General features: G+C 39.8%; 1 protein-coding gene across 1 annotated transcript in view; it reads right to left on the bottom strand.

Annotated features, from left to right (window-relative positions):
- The window catches only part of LOC122557903 (tetraspanin-32-like), a 72731-nt gene that overhangs the window by 28055 nt on the left and 23001 nt on the right, over nucleotides 1-21675 (bottom strand). Inside the window, exon 4 of the mRNA XM_087996672.1 lies at nucleotides 6830-6904. Within this exon, the coding sequence (XP_087852798.1) occupies nucleotides 6830-6904 (75 nt within the window). The remainder of the gene's footprint in view (nucleotides 1-6829; nucleotides 6905-21675) is intronic.

Genomic DNA, 21675 nt, shown 5'->3' with positions numbered 1-21675 from the left:
ACAACAGGGAGCCTTTACAGATTAAGGGAATGTCTTCAGTTCCAGTTTCTTATGAGAAGCAGCTGGTTCAGGTCCACTGATTGATTGTAGTAAGAGGCTCAGGCCCAATCTTGATGGTGCGAAATTGTTTGAGAGAGATTCACTGAAATTGGCTCAACACTTTTCAATTAGAAAACAGTTGCCTTTGTGATATCTTAATTAAATGCCCAGAAGTCTTTCAAGAAAGGCTAAGGATTATCAAAGGAGCCCAGACCACCTTGCATGTTGACTAGGAAGCAAATCCATAATTCTGCAAGGCCCATCCACAGCAATTAAGTAGAGGCAGAAATCAGAAGGCTGGAAAGCAAAGGAATCATCAAACTAATTGTGGAATGGACAGCACCAATCGATTTTGAAGTCGAATGGGTCAGCTTGCCACTGTGGGGATTTTAAACAAATGGTAAACTGCTTTTTGCAGCTGGATAAATACCCAATTCCCTCACATAAAGGATTTATATACAAAGCTGGCAGGGGAGTTGTCCTTCACGAAGCTGGACATGAGCCATGCATACTTGCAATTGTGGTTAGATGAGGACTCCCAGAAGTATGGTAGAATTAATAACCGTAAACATTTGTATCAATATATTAGACTGCCATTTGTGGCAACGTCAGCTGTGTAAATTTTCAATAGACGATGGAGAACATTTTATGAGGTCAGCAAAGTCACCAGGTCACCAGTTACCTAGGTGACATACTAATAACAGGGAAGACCAACAATGAGCACTTAGAGCACTTAGATGTAGTCCTTAGATGTTTCTCCCAGGCAGGCATATGCCATAGAGGGGAAACGTGTGTTCCAGGCATCACAAGTGACCTACTTGGTTTACAAAGTCACAGGACCGGGTTACACCCATTGGAAGATAAAGTGAGAGTGATCAAAGGTGCCTCAGCTCCCATGTGTGTACCAGAGCTTAGGTCTTTCCTTGACTGGTGAATTATTATGGAAAGTTCATACATAACCTGGCCTCCATCTTGGCACCTTTACATTAACTGTTTCAAAAAAGGTCAGCCTTTGAAGTGGTTCCGTAGCCAAGACATAGCTTTCAGAGAAGTAAATTCTCTAAGGTGGTGGCACACTATGATCCCAAGTGAGATCTGGTATTGACATTCGATGCCTCCCGTATGGCATCCCGTAGTATTACCGCATAAATGGCTTAACGGCGAGGAACGCCCAATAGTGTATGCATCCAGGACTTTAGCTAATGCAGAGTGTAAATACGTCCTGATAGAGAAGAAAGATTCGGCACTCATATTTGGAATCAGGATGTCCTACCAATACCTTTACCGTTGTAACTTTGTAATAATAATGGACTACCAATCCCTACTAGGCCTACTTAAAGAGGTTAAGGCAGTGTTGCCCATAGCTTCAGACTAAATTCAGCGGTGGGCTCTAATACTAAGTGCGTATAATAATAAGTTGGAACAGCGTGAAGTAGCAAACATGGATGCACTGAGCTGTATCACACTGATAGATACACCACCAATGGTACCGCCACTTCCAGGAGTCTGTGTATTACAAAAGTTGCGCGCAGTTTTTTTATCGTCGTTCCCATGTTTATGAATGAACTCCATACGTGTCCAACCACTTTGAGTGGGTATCTACAATGACTAAGAACATTGATGTCTTAATTAAATACCCAGAATGGTTTTAAATTTTCTGGACACACGTCCAGTCATGGCTGACAATATCAGACTTTGGATCCAGAAAGATCCAGTCCTGGCAAAACTGAAACAGCTGGTGGTGATGGGGGAAACAAAAGGGCCATCATAAACAGACCTTTGGCCCCAGAGAGACCAGATCACAGTAGAGGATGGCATCTTATTATGGGGAGCAAGAGTGATTGTCCCAAGCAAAGGTCGCCACCAGATATTGGCTGAACTCCACCAGGGTCATCCAGGGGTCTCCAAAATTAATATGTTGGCAAGAAGGTATGTCTGATGGCTAGGCTTGGATGCAGACATAGCCATATTAGTGGGGCAACCCAGAGTGCCAACATGGATAAGAATTACCAGCAGCAGCTATCCCAGATTCATGGGAATGGCTGGGTAAACCCTGGACTTGATTACACTTTGACTATCCAGATCCGTTCTTGAGTTCAACATTCTTAGTCATTGTAGATGCCCACTCAAAGTGGTTGGATATGCAAGGAGTTCATTCATCAAACATGGGGAACGACAATAGAAAAACTGCGCACAACTTTTGTAATACACAAACCCCCAGAAGTATTGGTCACACACAGCAGGCCATCATTTACTAGCAGGGAATTCTAGTATTTCCTAAAGTTGAATGGGATGGCATGGAACTGTCCATATAAGTCAAGTGGGACTCAACTTACAAAGACAGCACCAGAGCATCCATCATCCAATGGTCTGGCAGAAAGAACAGTCCAATCTTTGAAGGCAGGCTTGAAGAAACTGCTTACAGCTTTGCTGGATACCAAACTATCCCAGTTCCTATTTGATTATTGGACCATCCCTCATGCAACAACAGAGAAAGATCCAGCAGAGATGCGAATCACAAGAAGACTCCGCACCAGGTTAAATTTGATCTTCCCGGACCCAAGATGTAGGGTGAAACGGCATCAGAAATGCAAGTGCCCAACGCCAGACTCTGCCAATTGAGAGAGACAGTTTACTACAGGGAACAAAGTTTGGTGTAGGAACCAAGGGAATGGCCCTGCATGGTTAAGAGTCTTGGTCGACGTGAGGTCAGGTCCAGTGACACAGGAAGTTCAGGTAGGAGCATCAATCCTGAACAAGCACAAGGATCATATGAAAGCCGCAAACTTGCAAACGGTGTGGGAGCAAATTGTGCCCGCTCCTCGGAACCGTTGGAAAGGCTGTCTGAACCCGTGGACTCTCTCTCTCTGCTGAGCATGAAAAAGATGTCTGAATCTGGGATTAATTCTGCAGATCATGCCACATTGATGCCTTTGCCACCGGAAGAAAAAAGTGAATTTCTCCCAAGATGCTCTGGGTGTAAGAGGAGAGCTCCTGTGTGTTACACGCTGCCCATTACAAAGGCAGAGTCAGAGGATATCTAACCTGGTGTTAAAACACCCCAGGTAGCGTGATAAGAAAACGATCTGGCCTATATCCTCGGACTCGGAGGAGGAATGATATGGTGATTGTAGTGAGATCAGGCGAGCTGGACTTCACAGAATATGAATCCCTTGATTGGAGCTGATAATCTAGTCCAAACAGGGAGCTCTGGCTGAGAGATAAAAAGAAGAGTATCAGCAATTCTGAGACTAGCTCTGAAGGATCTAGACCAGCGACAAGGACTTTCCAAGTGCAAGTAAAGGGTGACATGGTGATGGGAAAATGTTTTCTTGTGGCATTACTTCAGAGAAATTGAGATATTTGTTGACAATTTATCTATATTAGGGTGATGCAGAGGCTTTTCAAGAGTTTATTATAAAAAGGCTTAGGTGCACTGAAGAGGGTTAAAATTGTAAGGATGGGACTAGAAATCTATTTGTCTATCATGATTGGTATAATTGGGCATTTATAGTCCCATCCTTACAATTTTTACCCTCTTCAGTGCATTTAATCTGTTTTATAATATGAACTGCACACAGTACTGTACTCTTAAGTGTGGCCTAATTGATACACATTTAGCAACACTTTTCTATTTTTTTAATTATCTCTTTCTAAAGAACTCCCAGTAGTTGTTTTATTCCCTGTATAGAAACAGGCCACTCAGCCCAATCAATCCAGACTGGCTATAATAGTCCATACAAGCCTCTTCCCAATTTGCCTTATCTGAATTTATCATTATAACCCTCTATTTCCTTCTCCCTAAATGCTTGTTCAGCTTCCCTTTAAATGCATCTCTACAATTCACTTCAATCAATTTCAGTAGTTGCAAATTCTACACTGTCCCCACTCTTTGGATAAACAAGTTTCTTCTGAACTTTCTCCTGGATTTCTTGGTGACTATCCCATATTGTTGGCCTCCAGTTATACTCTTTAACAAAGAAATAAACATTTTCTCAGTATGCATTCTATTAAACCCACTTTTCATAATTCTAAAGGCCTCTATTAGACCACAAAATATTTTATTCCTCTTTTAGTTTGATTAATCTATTTAATTTTTTTTCCAATCTTAACTGTCCTCCTTTTATTTCTGCCTGTACAAGATTTTATAACTTGCTTTATGTTTCTTGACAATTTCATTTCATATTTCCTCTTTGCCATCCTAATTCCTCTTTGATTGATTTCCTATTTGTTGCTTATTCTCCCTTATCATGCTGTTCCCTGCTGTCCATGTACTTGGTGTATTCTTTCCTTATCTTCAATTTTTCTGTTATGTCTTCATTTATCCATGGTTTCTCATTAAGTTTTAGCTTATTACTACTTTTCAGCAAAATATGATTTTCCTTAATTCTACTGAACATCGCTTTAAACATTTCCCTTTAGTTCCACGTATGTTGTCAAATATTATTGTGCATTTTATTTTCCCAAAATCCTATTCCCAGTCAGCAACTCAAATCAACTTTTCTACAATCCATTACCTTGGTCTCTCTCATGTTCCTATTCTTCATGATTTTTACCTTAAAGCATATTATAGTATGGTTCCAAAGATCTAGAGGTTCCCTAACATATTTAAATATTTCTTCCTCCATCTGGGTGATTAATAGATTACTGTTACAAGTGTGATCAATCCGTCATCTTTTCTCTTTATCCACATAGATTCCATTTCTGTCTTACTCATGGTTGTCACTTCCTGTGTGACCATTATAAGGTTTGCTATCCCACCTCCTTTATTCCTCAGGTAAAGTTTTCTGAATATATTATGCCATGCAATGTTTAATTCCCAGTGCTAATTTTTTTTGAAGTCATGCCTCACTAATCCTACCTATATCTGATTCCAATTAATGTATAGTTGGCTCCAGTTCCTTTGTTTTATTGTGGATAATAATAATAAGCCACCTTATTATTAATTCTACTTTTAATCTTCTATTTGTGCTCTATCCAATTATGTAATTCCTTAATATAGTCTGTCCTGTGTTCTGCCTTCCTGTTTCATTTATCATTAGGCTTCTTTTATTTTCTGCTGATCCCTCTCTGCACCCTGTCTTACTAGTTTGAGTCTTTATCCCATCCCTGTTCACACTTTCTGCTGGATCACGAAAGCCAGAAGCTCATGTTTTTCTCTGGAGCTGCTGAGAGAGCAGCAGGGTGTCATTACTATTTTGGATTCCACTTCCCGCTCACAGCTATCAGCTTGAGAGGCTCCACAGCTGTCAGGCAGGTTGGCTTGTGGCACCAGGCCTGTTCTGCTGAGCAGAGAAGAGGGGGAGTGAGATTAAGTGAGAGGACATCAATGAATTACAACTAAAATTAGATTTCATTGTCATGTGTACTTAAGTATAGGAACACATGACTGCAGTCAAAAGTGTACAAAGTCGCCATTTTCCGGCGCCATCTTGGTTACAAAGCCAGAATATATTAAAAAAAAACCAAAAGAACTAGACATTGAAGTCTAAATCTTATTTCCATAAAGATGTTTGGAAATACCGATGCAAGTCCAAGGGCTAGCCACAATCTGGAGTCTCAGTCAGCCTGCTGGTCTTGTGTCAATTGCCAGGAGGAGACACGTTCTTGCTCATGCTGACACTGCCACCTCCAATCACTGGAGGAGCTTTGCTATCACTGCCACTGCCGCCACCAGCCCCAAATGCCAGGAGAAGGATCTTCCTCCTGCCACTTCCACCTCCAATCACCGGGAGGAGCCACATTCGCCGCCTCTGCCTCCATGCTCTGGGAGGCTGCAGTGCATGGCCCTCTTGCTGCTGTGCTGATGCTACAAAAGGCTTTAAAGAAAATAAAAACGAGAAAGCTATAAAAGACATAAAGAAAATGCAGAACTAAAAGAAAGGGAAAGAAAGAAAGTAGATGGGATTGGACAAGCCCAGGCTCAGGAGCCAGCACACAGCCCTGTTACTCTGCCGCCATCTTGTTCAAAAGCTGCAGAATGGGGGAGCACTCAAGAGACAGCAGGGATCAGAGGGAATCATGGAAGAGGGGAAAGGATTGCAGAGGACCATAGAGAATGAGGAAAAAGAAAAGCAGAGTTTGGGGTTCCCATGGTGCAGAAAGAGATCACAGACTGTGGAAGACATTGTGATGAAATTGAATCATGGGGAGAATAAGTCCATATGCTGGACAAGTTAACACTCCTTCCACGCCACAAAGAGTGCTGAAAATGCACTTATCGGTTCCATGCAGCAGTTACCTGCCATAGCTCCTAGGGTCCCCAGTGCTGGGAAACCTGGTTGGTCAGTATTAAAACTGAAACAAAGATTTGAGGAACACTGCTTTATTAAAATATTTTAATAAGGCACCCATCACCCAATCACCTAATATTTTCCCTCTGTTGCTACTTAAAATGGGAGTGTTTGAGGTCGGTTTAGTTTTGAGAGTTTTTTTAAAAATAAAGTTCCAACTAACAAAATCCATGCACTCTTCCCCTTAAAATTCCCCTTACTACGAAACAAACTGTCGATTTTCTTCAGCACCTTTCACTGAACTATGTGTGGCAGTTTTGCTTCTCGGATATTACATCTGAATGCAACTTCGAATTTATTGCTGACCATGGCCACATTATGGCCAATTCTGCATTAATGTAAGTGGACAAAATTGTGTTGACCATTTAAAAGGAGCACTACCATTCCCAGTGGTACCTGTTCACCACAACAAACAAAATCTGTCATTTTTGCACTCAGTTACAAACAATATTAACATAAATATGTGTAACTGAGTCCAGGTTTGGAATATGACTCACCAGATGCTTATAAGTAGACTTCCAGTACATCATCTGTACCACTCCACAGAACAGGACAGCAAAAGAGATCAGCACCTGCAGACACAGGAAATACTAAACTGTGAAAAACAAGATGATTTCAACATATATCCATCTGGCATAGAGATACTGCTGTGAAAAGTCTTCTGTGACAGACATGCTGAGACAGAAAGAGAATAATCGTGAATCCTGGAATGGAGAAAGATTTTCTTTTATATGTAGCCTTTCACAAAATACCAAAATACTCCGAGACTCAATCCATGCATTGCACAGCCTAACACCAAATTCTAGTCTTTGCTTTTTATGCAGCGTTTTAATAAATCTTCAAGTTTCATTCTCTACTCTCCTTCATTCCTCCAATGTTTTTCACAAGTGAATGCAACAAAGCCATTATTCTCTGAGCAAAGGGATAATAAATTAACTAATGTTCACTGAGTAGTTGAATTATACATAATGTGTAACACTGGTACTGGAGAGAGAGAGAGAGAGAGAGAGTACTACCACACACACAGAGTAAGTGACTGATATAGTGGTGCAGGAGAGAAAAGTGAGGAAGCCATACTGAGATCAGAGAGTGAGTGATGCTGTCGTACAGGAGAGAGCAAGAGTGGTACAGTTGTTGCAGAGAGATAAAGAAGAGCACGGTGGCACAGTGGTGCCTCACAGCGCCTGAGACCCGGGTTCAATTCCCGCCTCAGGCGACTGACTGTGTGGAGTTTGCACGTTCTCCCTGTGTCTGCGTGGGTTTCCTCCAGGTGCTCCGGTTTCCTCCCATAGTCCAAAGATGTGCAGGTCAGGTGAACTGGCCATGCTAAATTGCCCGTAGTGTTAGGTAAGGGGTAAATGTAGGGGTATGGGTGGGTTGCGCTTCGGCGGGTCGGTGTGGACTTGTTGGGCCGAAGGGCCTGTTTCCACACTGTAATGTAATCTAATCTAATCTAAAAGAGGTACCATAGTAAGAGAGAGGGGGTTAGAGAGAACGAGAGAGAGAGAGAGAGAGAGAGAAAGAAAGAAATAATTAACAGTGTTGTACCAGAGATTGAGTGATATAATGGTTGCTGAATAAAGAATAATATAGTGGGCAACAGTTAACAGGGAAAATCTGCAAATGAGTTATCTCAAAGAGATGAGCTTGTTTAACTGAAGTTCGTGCTGTGCCTGTGCTGATTGTGAGTGCTGCCGGTGATTCATCCCATGATTAGTCACAGTCTGGAAACAAAAACAATTCCCCAAAAAATCATACAGCCAGTATAAAAACCTTACTCTATTATAATCAGGTTTCTGAATATTTCTAGGGTGTGCTGAGGAGCCAAGTGGCTTACCCAGCTCATATTTCTTAAGTTCTTATGTGCCAGAATTCTTGATTGGATATGGTGGACGTCCTTGGCGATGTACCTGTCACAGGAGATATGTTCCACTGAGAAAACTGGAAAACTCATAACCACATAGGTATAGTGGAGGCATACTGTCTACACCGAATTCATGCTCGTAAAAGTAAGACCAGTTCTGAGGAAGGGTCACTGGACCCGAAATGCTAATTCTGATTTCTCTCCAGACATTATACCAGACTAGTTGAGCTTTTCCAGCAATTTCTGCTTTCGTTGCTCATAAAAGTAAACCTGCAAGTTCAGAAACATGAATTATTACTTCTTCCCTGTGAGTTAAAGACATGAGGGTCAGACTGCAAAAGGTGGGTATTGGTTTGTATTCATTAGCGTTTCTAAAACATAGTTAGACTGATATAAATTTCTTATCTATAAATATCTTTTTTTATGGGAACTAAAATTGGATACCTTGCACCAGAATTGTCTTTACCGATGAGAAGGGTAGACATATTCATGAAGTTTTTTCCTGGCACTTCCTAATTCTTTTCAGGAGCAATAGTGGAAATAAAGCCATAGGTGAGGACATATGGTCATGTGCAAGACCGTGATGGAATACATATATAGGCTCTCAATAAAATGAGATAAGTTGTTTTATCTCCCTTTGTACTTACTTATATTCTTTGTACTATCACTCCCTTTCTCTGCTTTCTTGAACACGGCAACTCTCACTAATAGATACTTTCAGAGATGCCAAATGTTCTCATCAAATGTCAGGCCAGACAATAAATGTTCATCCCCTATTTGACTCACAGAATGAATCTTGATCTTGCCCTTGCAGTTAGAGATCAGGAGCAGGAATCCTAGGAAAGGCCAAATGGAGCAACTGTACCAAACATACATACAAAATGCTGTAGAAACCCAACGGCTCTAGCAGCATCTATAGTGGGAGAAATTGAGTTAACATTTTGAGTGCAGTATAACTAGTCAACCAGACTTGAAACATTAACTCAGTTTCTTTCTCCACAGATGCTGCCAGACCTGTTGACTTTCACCAGCATTTTCTGTTTGTTTCAGATTTCCTACATCTGCATAGTTTGCTTTTACTGCAGCATTCAGCATTATGCAGATAGATCTTAATTAATAATATTCATCTGAAAACATATAAATTGCATTTCAGCTCTGGCTTTGCTGTCAACTCTGCTGAGATTTATTCCTCTCTCTCAATGATAGCACAGGGAACAAAACTAAACCTTTTGTGAGCACATTTCTCAGCCTGAAATCTCAACGTTCATGACAATCTGATTAAAAACCACAAACCTTACAAAATTGATTTACCTCGCTTGCATGAAGTAAACTCCTTTAAAAGAATCTCCTCAAAAGGCTTCAACAACTAATGGATAAAAACACGGCCAACTATATAACATATTTGTGTGTATCTAGTCACAGGCTTGTTTCATGATTTATACAAACAGCTGACCTTCACCTGGATGGGGGTAAAGATGTTATTAACTTTGGTCCTATTCAGATATTAGGTAAAAACAATGACTGCAGATGCTGGAAACCAGATTCTGGATTAGTGGTGCTGGAAGAGCACAGCAGTTCAGGCAGCATCCGAGGAGCAGTAAAATCGACGTTTCGGGCAAAAGCCCTATTCAGATATTAGCCTGGGCAGGGATAGGGAGGCGAAGTTAAGAGTTTTATCACTTTATTTCTGTCCAATGAGATCACCTGATGAGTCCAATTATGACATGAGCTTCAGGTTTGGCTGTCTGGCTTTCAATAACCAAACAGTCTGTGTATATACAAATTTTGAGAAGATGTGTAGCTCAGGTTGAGGTTCTGGATATAGGTTTGCTCGCTGAGCTGGAAGGTTTGCTTTCAGATGTTTCATCACCATACTAAGTAACACCATCAGTGAGCCTCTGGATGAAGCACTGGTGTCATGGCCCGTTTCTATTTATATATTTAGCTGTCCTTGAGTTGGTGATGTCATTTCCTGTGGTAATGTCATTTCCTGTTCTTTTTCTCGGGGGTGGTAAATGGGATCCAAGTCAATGTGTTTGTTATTAGAGATGTGGTTGGATTGCCATGCTTCTAGGATTCATGTGTGTGTCTCTGTTTGGCTTGTCCTAGGATGGATGTATTTTCCCAGTCAAAGTGATGTCCTTCCTCATCTGTACGTAAGGATACTACTGAGAGTGGGTCATGTCTCTTTGTGGCTAGTTGATGTTCATGTATCCTGGTGGCTAGTTGATGTTCATGTATCCTGGTGGCTAGTTTTCTGCCTGTTTGTCCAATGTAGTATCGGTTAAAGCTCTTGGTGATGAAACATCTGAAAACACTACCTTCCAGCTCAGAAGCAAACCTACATCCAGTCTGTGTGTACACTCACTGTCCAGGCTGTGAATGAAGGACAGATATTTGGATGAGATACCAGAGAATAGCTTGTCCACATAGAATTGTACTTCAGCAAGACTCAGACAACTGAAAACAGGAGATATGTTCCAAGGAGAAAAGTGAGTTGCCTTATGCTTCTCTCATCTCTACTTTGGAAACCAAATGTTAGACTTTTTAAGGTTTCAAGCATGAATTCTGTAAATACAGATCAATCGTACATGCCATTTAACATTAACGGATGGGCGTTGCTGTATTAGTGATAGTTGTATATCTGAATACCTGAGTGGGAAATGTTTCCCAATATACCTCTATTTAATTCTGTACATCCATTGTTAATAATGTGATAAGAGGTGTGTGAGGCATATATTTTGTTATATGTTTCTTTCGTGTTTAGATTTTGAACTAGTGACATCTAAAGTTTGGTCTATGTGTTTGAGGGGGTTTAATAATTAACTCACCTGTATTTCTGGAGCCATGATTTTAAAAAAAAGAATGAGAGAAGGTGTCCCTGCCATAGTGAAAATTTGTTTGCACTGGAAGAGTTTTACAAGCAGATAGAGTAAACAATGAGGGGCAGCTTGCTTTCTGTCCCAAAGGATCAGGATATTTTGTTCTTGCCAAGGGGAAAATCCCAATTTGGAAAACTTGTATTTTTAAGTTTACAGAAGCTGTGGTAAAAATTAGATATATTAAACAGTTTCTCCCAAAGTAAAGAGGTAGTTTAGAACTATTATGAATAGTTATCTCTGTAAAGATTTTAGTTTGAAAGTTCCAGACCAGAGGTTGGAACTCTGAAGAGGTTATCCAAAGCTAAGAAAGTCTAGGCTCAGTTGTATGACTTAAGAAAGAGGCTATCAAACTCTGAAAACCCAGTAACTGAAAGAAATAGTTAAGTCAATCCTATAATTATGATAGAGAAACTAACTGTCTCTGGTGACTGAACTTTGTAAAGTGATTGTGTTAAGATAGATGTGACTGCATTTTTTCTTAAAATATTTCAAGTTGTGTTTTATATAAATAACTTTGTTTATTCTACTTTATCATCTTATCTTTTGTATATTGAACCTCTGTTTTATTTTAATAATCAAACCTACAGCATTGCGTGCTTGTGCTTTGCTAAAGACCACCTAAACAAAATATGATCTATCAAGCCAGATTTCAGACTGGCATCTTCTCTGTCCAATGTCAGTTGGGATCATAACAATACACAGGTTTTGTTGTGTAGGGGAGGCAGTCTGCTCGAGTTCACAGGTTGTATATTAGTTGTATATTTAAGTTGTATATTTAAGGTCCACAAGCTGTATCTGAGTAGTATACCCAAGATTCACAGTCTGTTTCAGAGAAGGCAGTAGTGGTCACAGACTATAGGGGGAATCTGGTTAACGTGCTGGAAATCTTTCTTTGGCTGCTAGGGTTAGGGCCTAGTGCAGGATGGTAGTCACTGAGAAAGAGTTGTCAGGGCATAGCAGCAAGGGTAGCAGGGTGACCCTCAGAGGGAAACTCCAGTCCTGATGTCCAGTACCACCGACATGCACACACACCACCTCACCTCTGGGATGAGGCTGCTAAATGGTTAGTAATTGATTATGTAAGGCCTGCCATTGACAGTGGGATAGAAAGACCGCCCATGGGCATCCCTTCCCAAAACCTGGTTGTGGTATAGGAAGGATTCCGAACTGTGCTGACATCTTCATTATATGCCCTTACCTCTCTAAGCAGTGAGAGCAACAGTTTCTGCTCTCTGTATGAGTAGACAGCACATTCTGGATCTCAAAGACAATTGGGGATGAACAAGAAATGGTCATGCTCAAATTCCAAAAACAAATAAAACCTTAGAATCATGGTCTGTATGTAAGTATGTCTGGATGTCTTTCTGTGAGTGGCAGAACATTCAAAACATAAGGAAATAAGAAAAAGGAGCAAGAGTAAACCATACAGCTCCTTTGCCAATCAATAAAAGTGTTTTATCTTCTGCCTCAAGTCCACTGTCATAGCCATTGTCAACATCTCTTGATTCTCTGTAACGGATCAGAAAGCTGTCTACCTCAGCTTGAAATATTTTGAAAGATGAATCCACAACACCCTAGGTTAGACAATTATAGAGTCATACAGCACAGGAACAGATCCTTTGGTCCACCTATTCCACGCTAACTATGTTCCCAATCAAATCTACTCCCACCTGTCTGCATTTGGCCCATATCCCTCTAAACCTTTTCAATTCATGTACTTATCCAAGTCTTTTAAATGTTGTAACTGTACCTGCGTCCTCCACTTCCCCAAGCAGTTTGAAAGATTCGCAATCTTTTAAATGAACAATGACCTTCTTATTTCAAACCCAAATGATCAACACATTATCCTCAGACTGTACTCCCATCTTCTACAATGTCTATGTGACAAATGCCTTCAAATACTTGTATATTTCCATCAAATCACCTGGCATTCTGCTGACGTACTGTCTGTAGTTGGGTAGACAGTACAGTTCACAGGCTACGCAGTCAGTTCACAGTTTACATGTGTGAGGACAACACAGTTAACATATTGTGAAGCAGTATTCACAGGATTGAACAGTTCATAGTCTGTGTGGACAGGCAGTACAATTCAGTCGACCTATGAGTAGGCAATGGACCTCACAGTCAATGTGTGTATGGAAAATAGAGTTCACGGGCTATCATGGGAGGCAATATAGTTCACAGTCTATGGACATGTAGGCAGTACACTTCACAGTCTGTGCATCTTTAGGTAAAAGGAGTACACATTCTATGTGTGTGTAGACAATGTGTATGTTTGAGTAAGCAGTACAGTTCACAGTCAGTGTATTGGTAGACAATACTCTAAAGATTGTGCAGTTCACAGTCTGTGTGTGAGTAGGCTGTTAAACCTGGTGTATGCATTTCAATGGCACTTGTCATGGATGCCCAAGCCCTGTGATAACTAGACCACACAGGCATGTTGATGGGCAGAACTCAATTAATATGTTTCTCTTCAATTCTCCATTTGACCTCAAATTAAAATCTCGTTTTAAGGCAGAACCATCTTGTAAAACTGTGCATACATAGCCATAAGTGTTATGGATGTTTCCAGTTCTTGATCAGTTTGATCTTCCAACATCTTACATGACCATTTAATGATGTTCTTCCTCTATCATTTTAATTGCCATTAAGTCAAATTATCTTTAAAGCTACTTGTAATTTTGTTAACATTTTTATTGGACATATTAATGGAGGATTTGCCCACAACTTGCAATTATGTAGTCAAATTCTGTAGTAATACAGTACTTAGGTATAAATATGGCCATGGATGAAACAAGAGGAAATCTCGTGAAAAAGTTTCCAATCAGAAAAAATCTCACGGATTTGAAGTTAATGAATCTTCTAACTTCTGATGCTAAAGCTAGCTCAGCATGTCTCTGCAACATGAACTCCAACAAAGAGGAAGCCTGTGTCAACATGTTTTGAAATAATGCAGGAAATAGGTCTGGAAGGATTCTGAAGTAAAAATGTTAAGACCTTTTGTGACTTTGATTGCCACAAAAGAGGAATGTGTTATTGAAGGTGATTGAGATGGTCTCCAACAGCCTGGAAAACCGCAGTTTCTTCATGTCTTAAACTTATCCTTAAAATCCTCAAGGCAGAACCAGGAACTGTAGCCTGACCCTATAGTCCCTTTGGGACCAGTAAGATCATTGAACATCCCCACATCTGTTACTTTATAAAAGACCTGACTGTTGCTCTTTGCGAAAGCGTTACTTGCTGCAGAACCTTTTCCTTTTGTTCATCATTAACAATTTTAAGTAGTAAAGTGGGTATCCATCTGAAAACTGTATGTTTATTGGAGAGTATCTAACATGAAAAAAATATCAATCTTCAAGGCAAACTTTTGTGGAAATCACCAAAACATAAAATGCTATTCTTCTAAATGGAGTGCCCCTTAGCGAATTTCTTTCAAATAGTCACTAAAACCAATCCTATTAGGTTTTATTGAAAATGTTCTGCAGTGGGTGACACAAATAAAAATTGCATCAGGTCCTAAACATACCTTAGGACTCCAGTTTGCAGAGGTTGAAGAAATTTTCATCAGCATATTAAAGATATAAGTCTGAAAATTACTATGAGGGTGGGGTGCATTGTTTTTGGAAAGCAGTAAATATTGGGAATATAATAGATCCCTGAACTACAGCATGTTTATTGAATGTAAACAAATTGCTGTTTAAAAGGAAGCAACTTTGATGTACTGTTGTGCTGAAAATATTTAAACTTACTATGGCTAGCACTGAATAGGTTTCTACTGAAAACACATTAATGCTAATAAAATACACATGTAATGTGTTATCAACTATTCTATGAAGTGATCACCAAGGGTTGACTACTTTAACATCTACAGATATTGAAGTCACAAGTTCACCATTCAATGAACTTGATTGTTTCAATAACTGACCAAACTACAGTAGACTGCTGTAGACCTCCTGGCCTTTCTGGAGTCCATAGGCCCATTAATGGTATTATAATTCAAACCTCATAATACCAGTGAATTAAGTTAAAATGTTATTATTTATTCAGTTAATTTGATCAGCAATTGAGATCAATATGGACTAAAGTCTATTTCCTAAAAGCTGACTGACTTCCCAAATTTAAGCCAATCAATTATGCCACTTTTATTTCAAGAGGAACGAAGAGTACAAGGGTGGGACGAACGGTCTGTGCTACCCTCTACAGCCTTAACTTATGACATTCGAGTGCCAAAATAAATTGAAGAAAAATGCTCTTGTGTTATGAAGGTGCAGAAGTGTACTGTGCCTTTAAGAGAGTGAAGGACTTGGCAAGCACACCGAGTGCTGGAGAATTTATTAAAGTAACATTTGGTTCAGAACAGATAGAACTGGCTGAGTTGCTATGAGACAAAAACAAACTTGAATTCAGCCAATCAGTTTAAAATTATACCCCGAAAATACCAAATCCCAATCAAGTTTGAATTTAGTATACTGACAATCTTAAAAGCCAATGACACAATCCAATGTTTTGGGGGTATAAGACCGGGGAAAACTGAACAGTTGAGAGGAGAACTGTCAAGCCACCAGCATGTAAAAATTCCGCAAAAAAATAGTTCTCTTAAAGATACCTTTATCGATCAGTAACCTGTGAAGCAGAATCCCCAAGTAGAAGAAAAGAAGACAGGAATACAGAGAAGAACCGAAAGCTGCCTGGTTTTGAGATAAGAAGTTTTGTTTTGTAAATTTTAATTGGGGGTTTTATTGGACTAGTATTGTAGAAACGGAAGGTAAAAGATAGGTTAGAGGAAGGAGTTGTAAGTAGTTGTTAGTTTATCATTCTCTGTTATACTTTAAGAAATAAAATTGCTAATTTTTACTTTAAGTAGTTCTTGGTCTCTTGAATTTTCACAGATTACTGCACAGGATAAATCTTTTCTGTATTGCTGGTTTTAAATTAGCAGCGGAGTTTATCCCATGTCGTAACATTTGTAACACCTGGAATGGCTTTTGAACTTTCGTTTGGGATATTAAAGCATTACTTTGTAACTATCAAACAATTGTTGTACATGGTTTCATAAATAATTCCATCATTTTTCTCATCATGAAGCCCAAAATTAGGATAGCAAAGTCACAGCAGAGGAAGACAGTGAGAATGATAATGAGCAAGTAACCATTTCATAATGAATGTGGTTCTGTGTACTCATATACTCAGCAGAAAACCAAGATACCTGCTAACAAGTACCACAGCAATGGCATTTTTTAAAGCTGCCAACAATTATGACAAATAACTTACTCAAAAAAAACACCTACAACCACAAACTCCAGCACAGTTCCTCAATGCCACTTGTGGTTTGGGCCAGTTCGCTCTGTGTGATACTAGCCATTAATCATTTTATGTCTTTGAAATACTTTCCCTGTGGAAAGAGTAAATGCGATGATTATCTGCAACATTTCACTCATACTGATGGCTATCTTATTCTCCCAGACCTCCCTGCAATCTTGATCTGAACGAGTGGGAGAGTTGACATTTCAGGCATAAACCTGGAATGAATGGGCTGATGAAGGGCTTATGCCCAAAACGTTGACTTTCCTTCTCCTTGGATGCTGCCTGACCTGCTGTGCTTTTTCTAGCGCCACACGTTTTGACTCTCCAGCATCTGCAGTCCTCACTTTCTCCTGGATCTGAATGAGTCAAATTCAGCACTCTGATGACACTTTGTTTGACACTTGTGTAGAGATAATGCATTAGCCAGAAATGGTGTTGATTTGAGAGAGGGTTACTTCAAACCTTGCTCTTGGAGGCACCTCACTGCCACTGGCAATGTCCTCAATATGCCCTGTGACCTGTGGTACTCTGGGCAGCTTTGAGGTCTCGGCATCCCATTTCCAAGTTTTCTGTTCACAGTTGTTGCATTTGGTAGAACTTAAACAAAAAGCACCTCTATCTTTGGAGTTCAAAGTCTTTACACTACTCAGAAGAGTTGCTCCCACTGTGCCCATGACCACTGCCATGGGTCTAAGGCACTTGGTTCAGGAGTGACTGCATGCTCCATCATAAATGACAGTGTGGATCAAATTTCATCTAGTTCTATCGAGGGAGTCAGCTCTTTCCCTGATCTTGAAATGTGCTTTGCATTTGATATAATCAGTTCTCAAAGAATGGCTTCTGCCTGTAAGCAAAAAGTGTGCAATATAGCAGAGGTAGAAATTATTGACCAGTCTATGATTTCCAATAAGGCGTCCTTGAAAGAGATGTAAAAATCAAACTGGGCCAGTTCTTTGCAGCTAAGAGTCACCTTGTCCATCAAGCTAAATAATTGTTTAGGAGCATTAAAATTCTTGGAGCACAGCTTATGTGACATAGAGCATATATTGCTGCTGTGAAGCCTATTTAATAATTATTGTTGAGTATACAGGTTTCCATGTGCATCCATTTTTCTATTATACTGTGTACTCTAACTCTCCATTCAAACATTCTCAGAACTCTTGTTATGTTAGTATTGTATTTCAGCATGCCTCTCTAGCTGTTTGGGTTCTTTCAACCTTTAGGAATTTAAAAAAATTATGTAAAATGGGAGATACTTGCTATATAGAATACTATTAGTGGCTCAGCACAACAGGCTTGTTCAGGTCTGAGATCTTTTTCCCTAAAATCTTGAATATGTCTGTTTCTATCAATTCTGGTGACCACATTTACACTTTTAGTTATATGCTCTGATACCTATGGTATTGGTGAAGGGGCCATGTGGAGACGTAAATTCCATTTATTCTCTCTCTCCCCTTTTGCATCACCTGGTCAGTAAACCAGGCTTCTCTCTGTTTCGGCAATACTGCTTAGTAAACAGAAGCTCTAGACTGTCTGCATTATTCCAGCTTTTTAAATGGATCTTTATTGCAGTACAGAGTTGATGGGCCATATTATTGATGCACCTACTCTGTTTATTTTTGCCTGATGTGCATGTTAAGAGGCAAGCTTTAATGCAATTCCAGGAAACTGTAAAATAAGGGCTTTACTAGAGTGTTCAGAAAATCACATCAAGTGATCCTCCGTTAAGTCCTAGGCTTAACCCAGCAATTTCCGTGCTGCAGAATGAAATTAAGATATGTTTTCATCTGGGGAAAAAAAATTGCTGAAGCAAGACCTCATTTGGTTATTCAAGATTTTAAGCAATATAAGTAATGCAGATGATATATGTTCAACAACAATTCTGTTTATATAGAGCCTTTAACATAATAAGGCCTCCAGAAGCACTTCACAGAAACATTATAAAGCAAAATATGACACCTAGCCATAGAGTGATTCAGGTCAGAATTTTATACTGAGGGAGCCTTTGCTGAGAAGCACTTGACCAGGAAATCTGCAATCAGTTAAAGGCCGTTAGGCTGTCAGGTAGCTCAGGGCTGGACTTCCATCTTAAGCAGGGAGGAAGTCACACCACTGAGATCTGTGGCCAATCAACTAACAAGTAGCTCTCTTGACCTTTGAGTGTACCCACAAGCAGTGGTCACTGTTAGGCGTACAGAGAGCCCCAAAGAACAGATGTCATGGGTCTGCACTTAACAGTCAGTCCAGGATTTTTCCCGGGCATGTGCATCTGACCAGATTTATGCAGGATATCCTGTACACTGGATCTGACGCATGCAACTTTGTTTTGAATCAGTGAAAATGTTACATCACAGGTTTTTAAAATGTGTAATCCAAACAGTTTTATATACCATCTAAAATGAATAACTTCTGAAATGTTACCTTTCCATATTGCAGCAGAAACCATTCCAAAACAAAGTCTGTAATTGCTGTTAGTAAATTAATGCAAATAGTTGAAATAGTTGTCTTGATGTAACTGACTACTGACTCACCCTCGCCAGAAGGATGGAATAGTCATATTTGTTGGTGTGGTGGGGATGGTGGTGGGGCGGAGGTTGGGGGGGGGGGGGGGGGGGCGGGGCAGATAGTGGTGGGATGGTGAAGAAGCAGCATTGGTGGCAAGTCTACACTGAAGATTCATCATAGGGCATCTTAGGAAGTATCCAGCTCTCCAGCTGGCAACAAGCATATCACATACCGGGTCCTGGTGCCCCCTACTATAGGTAATTTTCCAGTGATGGTGAAAGGAGGCTCTTAAATTACCATTAATTGGTCACTTAAGAACCTCAATCACCCTAGGGATGAGTTGGTCATCACTACTTCATCCCCAAGCATGTACAAACCCATGACAGTATGGTAATACCAGATTTTATGCCTCTGTTCCCAGGAACGGAACGGTGCATAACATTAGAGCCTCAGTCGGGTGGTCAATAGTTTGGTCAAAGAGGTCAGTTTTAATTAGTGCCTAAATGGAGGACGGTAAGACAGAGAGGGAAAGTAAAGGAATAATATTCCGGAGTTAAGAACCTGGTCAACTGAGCGTGATTACCAAACATCGAGCACTGACAATTCAGGATTCTCAAGTGACTAGAATTAGATGTAATGTTCTTCAGGAGGTCGCAAACTCTGGACTGGAAGAAAAGAAATTTCATATACAGCTTATTTCAACTGCTTCATGAAAATACTGAAGAAGATGTGGAACTAACAAGCAGATGTATTGGAGCCAGCAAGTGTCAATAACTTCAGGAGCAGACAAAATGGATAGTGGGTAGGAAAAATAAGGAGGAGGTTATAAAAAAGTCATCTATTTTTCCATTTGCATTTTGCTAGATGTATGGTATTTTTCTAAACTTTAATCTGCCAGATTGATTGCAGTGTTCTCATCTGCTTCTTTACATTCCCAAATGCTTTGCAATTGATTTTGAAATATGCATCTCTCTGTAAACTGAAGTTGGCTAAATTTGACAAAGTTCAAAGCAGTACACTTAAACCAGCACAGTCCCTGATGTGCAACTAAGTTAAGTTGTTCTACTGTAAACTGAACCTAATTAATTGATTATTGGAATTATACATCCAGAATTATTGTCTTATTTCTGATGATTCAAACCATTTCATCATCTGTGTACAAACATTTTAACAAACGAATTATTCATTGTGAAGGCAATTATTTTATTTAGTCAATTAAAAGTCCTAAATTTTTTTAAAAGGGTACCAATTTGTGTTTGTGCATGTAAAATAATCAATTTTATTTTTAAATCTGTCTCAAATACTTTCAAATGAATACAGTCAGCTGAAACTCCCAATGGTGATGACTTCAATTCTGAGCATGCGCAATGTTTAGGCAATGCTTGTTTCTAAAATAACTTTTTTTAAAACTACCACAAAACATCATGGAAATTCAATTTATCCTGAACATTTTTTTTCTGGTTTGGCTGATCTGGGGTGAACTGTGCTGGAGAAACTAATGTAGCTGAACAGAAACTCCTGCTCTCCATTTGCACTTGCATGAAAAGGAAAAACAGCCCTTTACTGCTCCCTAGTGGTATATGATTGAATTAAAGTAAAACTTACACAATAAGGTGACAGTCCATATTTCCAGAGACATTTTCTTTTTGTTTCTCAATCTTTTTATATAAATCTCTGTCAATGTTTCACCAATGCTTTATTCATAATGAGGGAATATATACAATACTTTCAGAATAAATAAAGTTCACTCTCTGTATTTTCCAGCAGGCTACAGCTCACTTGGCTGTGATTTGAACTCAGCAATAACTGTAATGATTAGATTACTTACAGTGTAGAAACAGGCCCTTCAGCCCAACAAGTCCACACCGACCCTCTGAAGAGCAACCCACCCATTCCCCAACACCTAACACTTCGGGCAATTTAGCATGGCCAATTCACCTAACCTGCACATCTTTGGACTGTGGGAGGAAACTGGAGGACACCCACGCAGACACGGGGAGAATGTGCAAACTCCACACAGACAATTGCCCAAGGCAGGAATTGAACCTGGGTCTCTGGCGCTGTGAGGCAGCAGTGCTAACCACTGTGCTGCCCTATGTGGTTCTGATTTCCATTAAGTTAATATTGATTTTCTTTACCAAAGTTTAGAAAGGATGTGGTGAAAGTGGCATACAGGTTGGCTGAACTTTTCACATCAGAAAATTTAAAATCAAAACAAAACGCAAATACAGATGTAATTTTCTTTTGGTGTTATATATATATAGGATATAGTGGTACTTTTAAGCTTTGTTCATCAGTTAGGCAAATGCTGGAAAACATGTATTTAGGAATTGGATAAGTTAATTTGAATATAGATCCTGGGGATTAATGTACTGAGAAGAGGGATGTGATTAACTAATTACACTTTTGGTTTGGTATTAATTTTTATCCACTTGTGGTGGTTTGTCCCTGTTGGGTTAGCTTCCTTCAAAGTCTCTGTTTTGTGAACAGTTGGCCTTCTTTGTGGAAAAAATGAGGACTGCAGATGCTGGGGATCAGAGCTTAAAAATGTGTTGCTGGAAAAGCGCAGCAAGTCAGGCAGCATCAAAGGAGAAGGAGAATCGACGTTTCAGGCATAAGTCAGAGTCATACATCACCACGTTATAGTCCAATAGGTTTATTTAAAATCACAACCTTTCAGAGCACTGCTCCTTTATCAAGTGAAATCAGTGTCAACAGCAGAATAACAAGTGAAGGGATGACCTATGAACTGATTATTTGTAATTATCTCTCAACCTTAATTAATAAA

This window comes from Chiloscyllium plagiosum, unplaced genomic scaffold, assembly GCF_037043375.1.
Source record: "Chiloscyllium plagiosum isolate Xiang-an unplaced genomic scaffold, Cpla_swu_hap1 HiC_scaffold_18, whole genome shotgun sequence".
Classification (NCBI taxonomy): domain Eukaryota; kingdom Metazoa; phylum Chordata; class Chondrichthyes; order Orectolobiformes; family Hemiscylliidae; genus Chiloscyllium; species Chiloscyllium plagiosum.
This window is presented reverse-complemented; position numbering and strand designations above follow the sequence as displayed.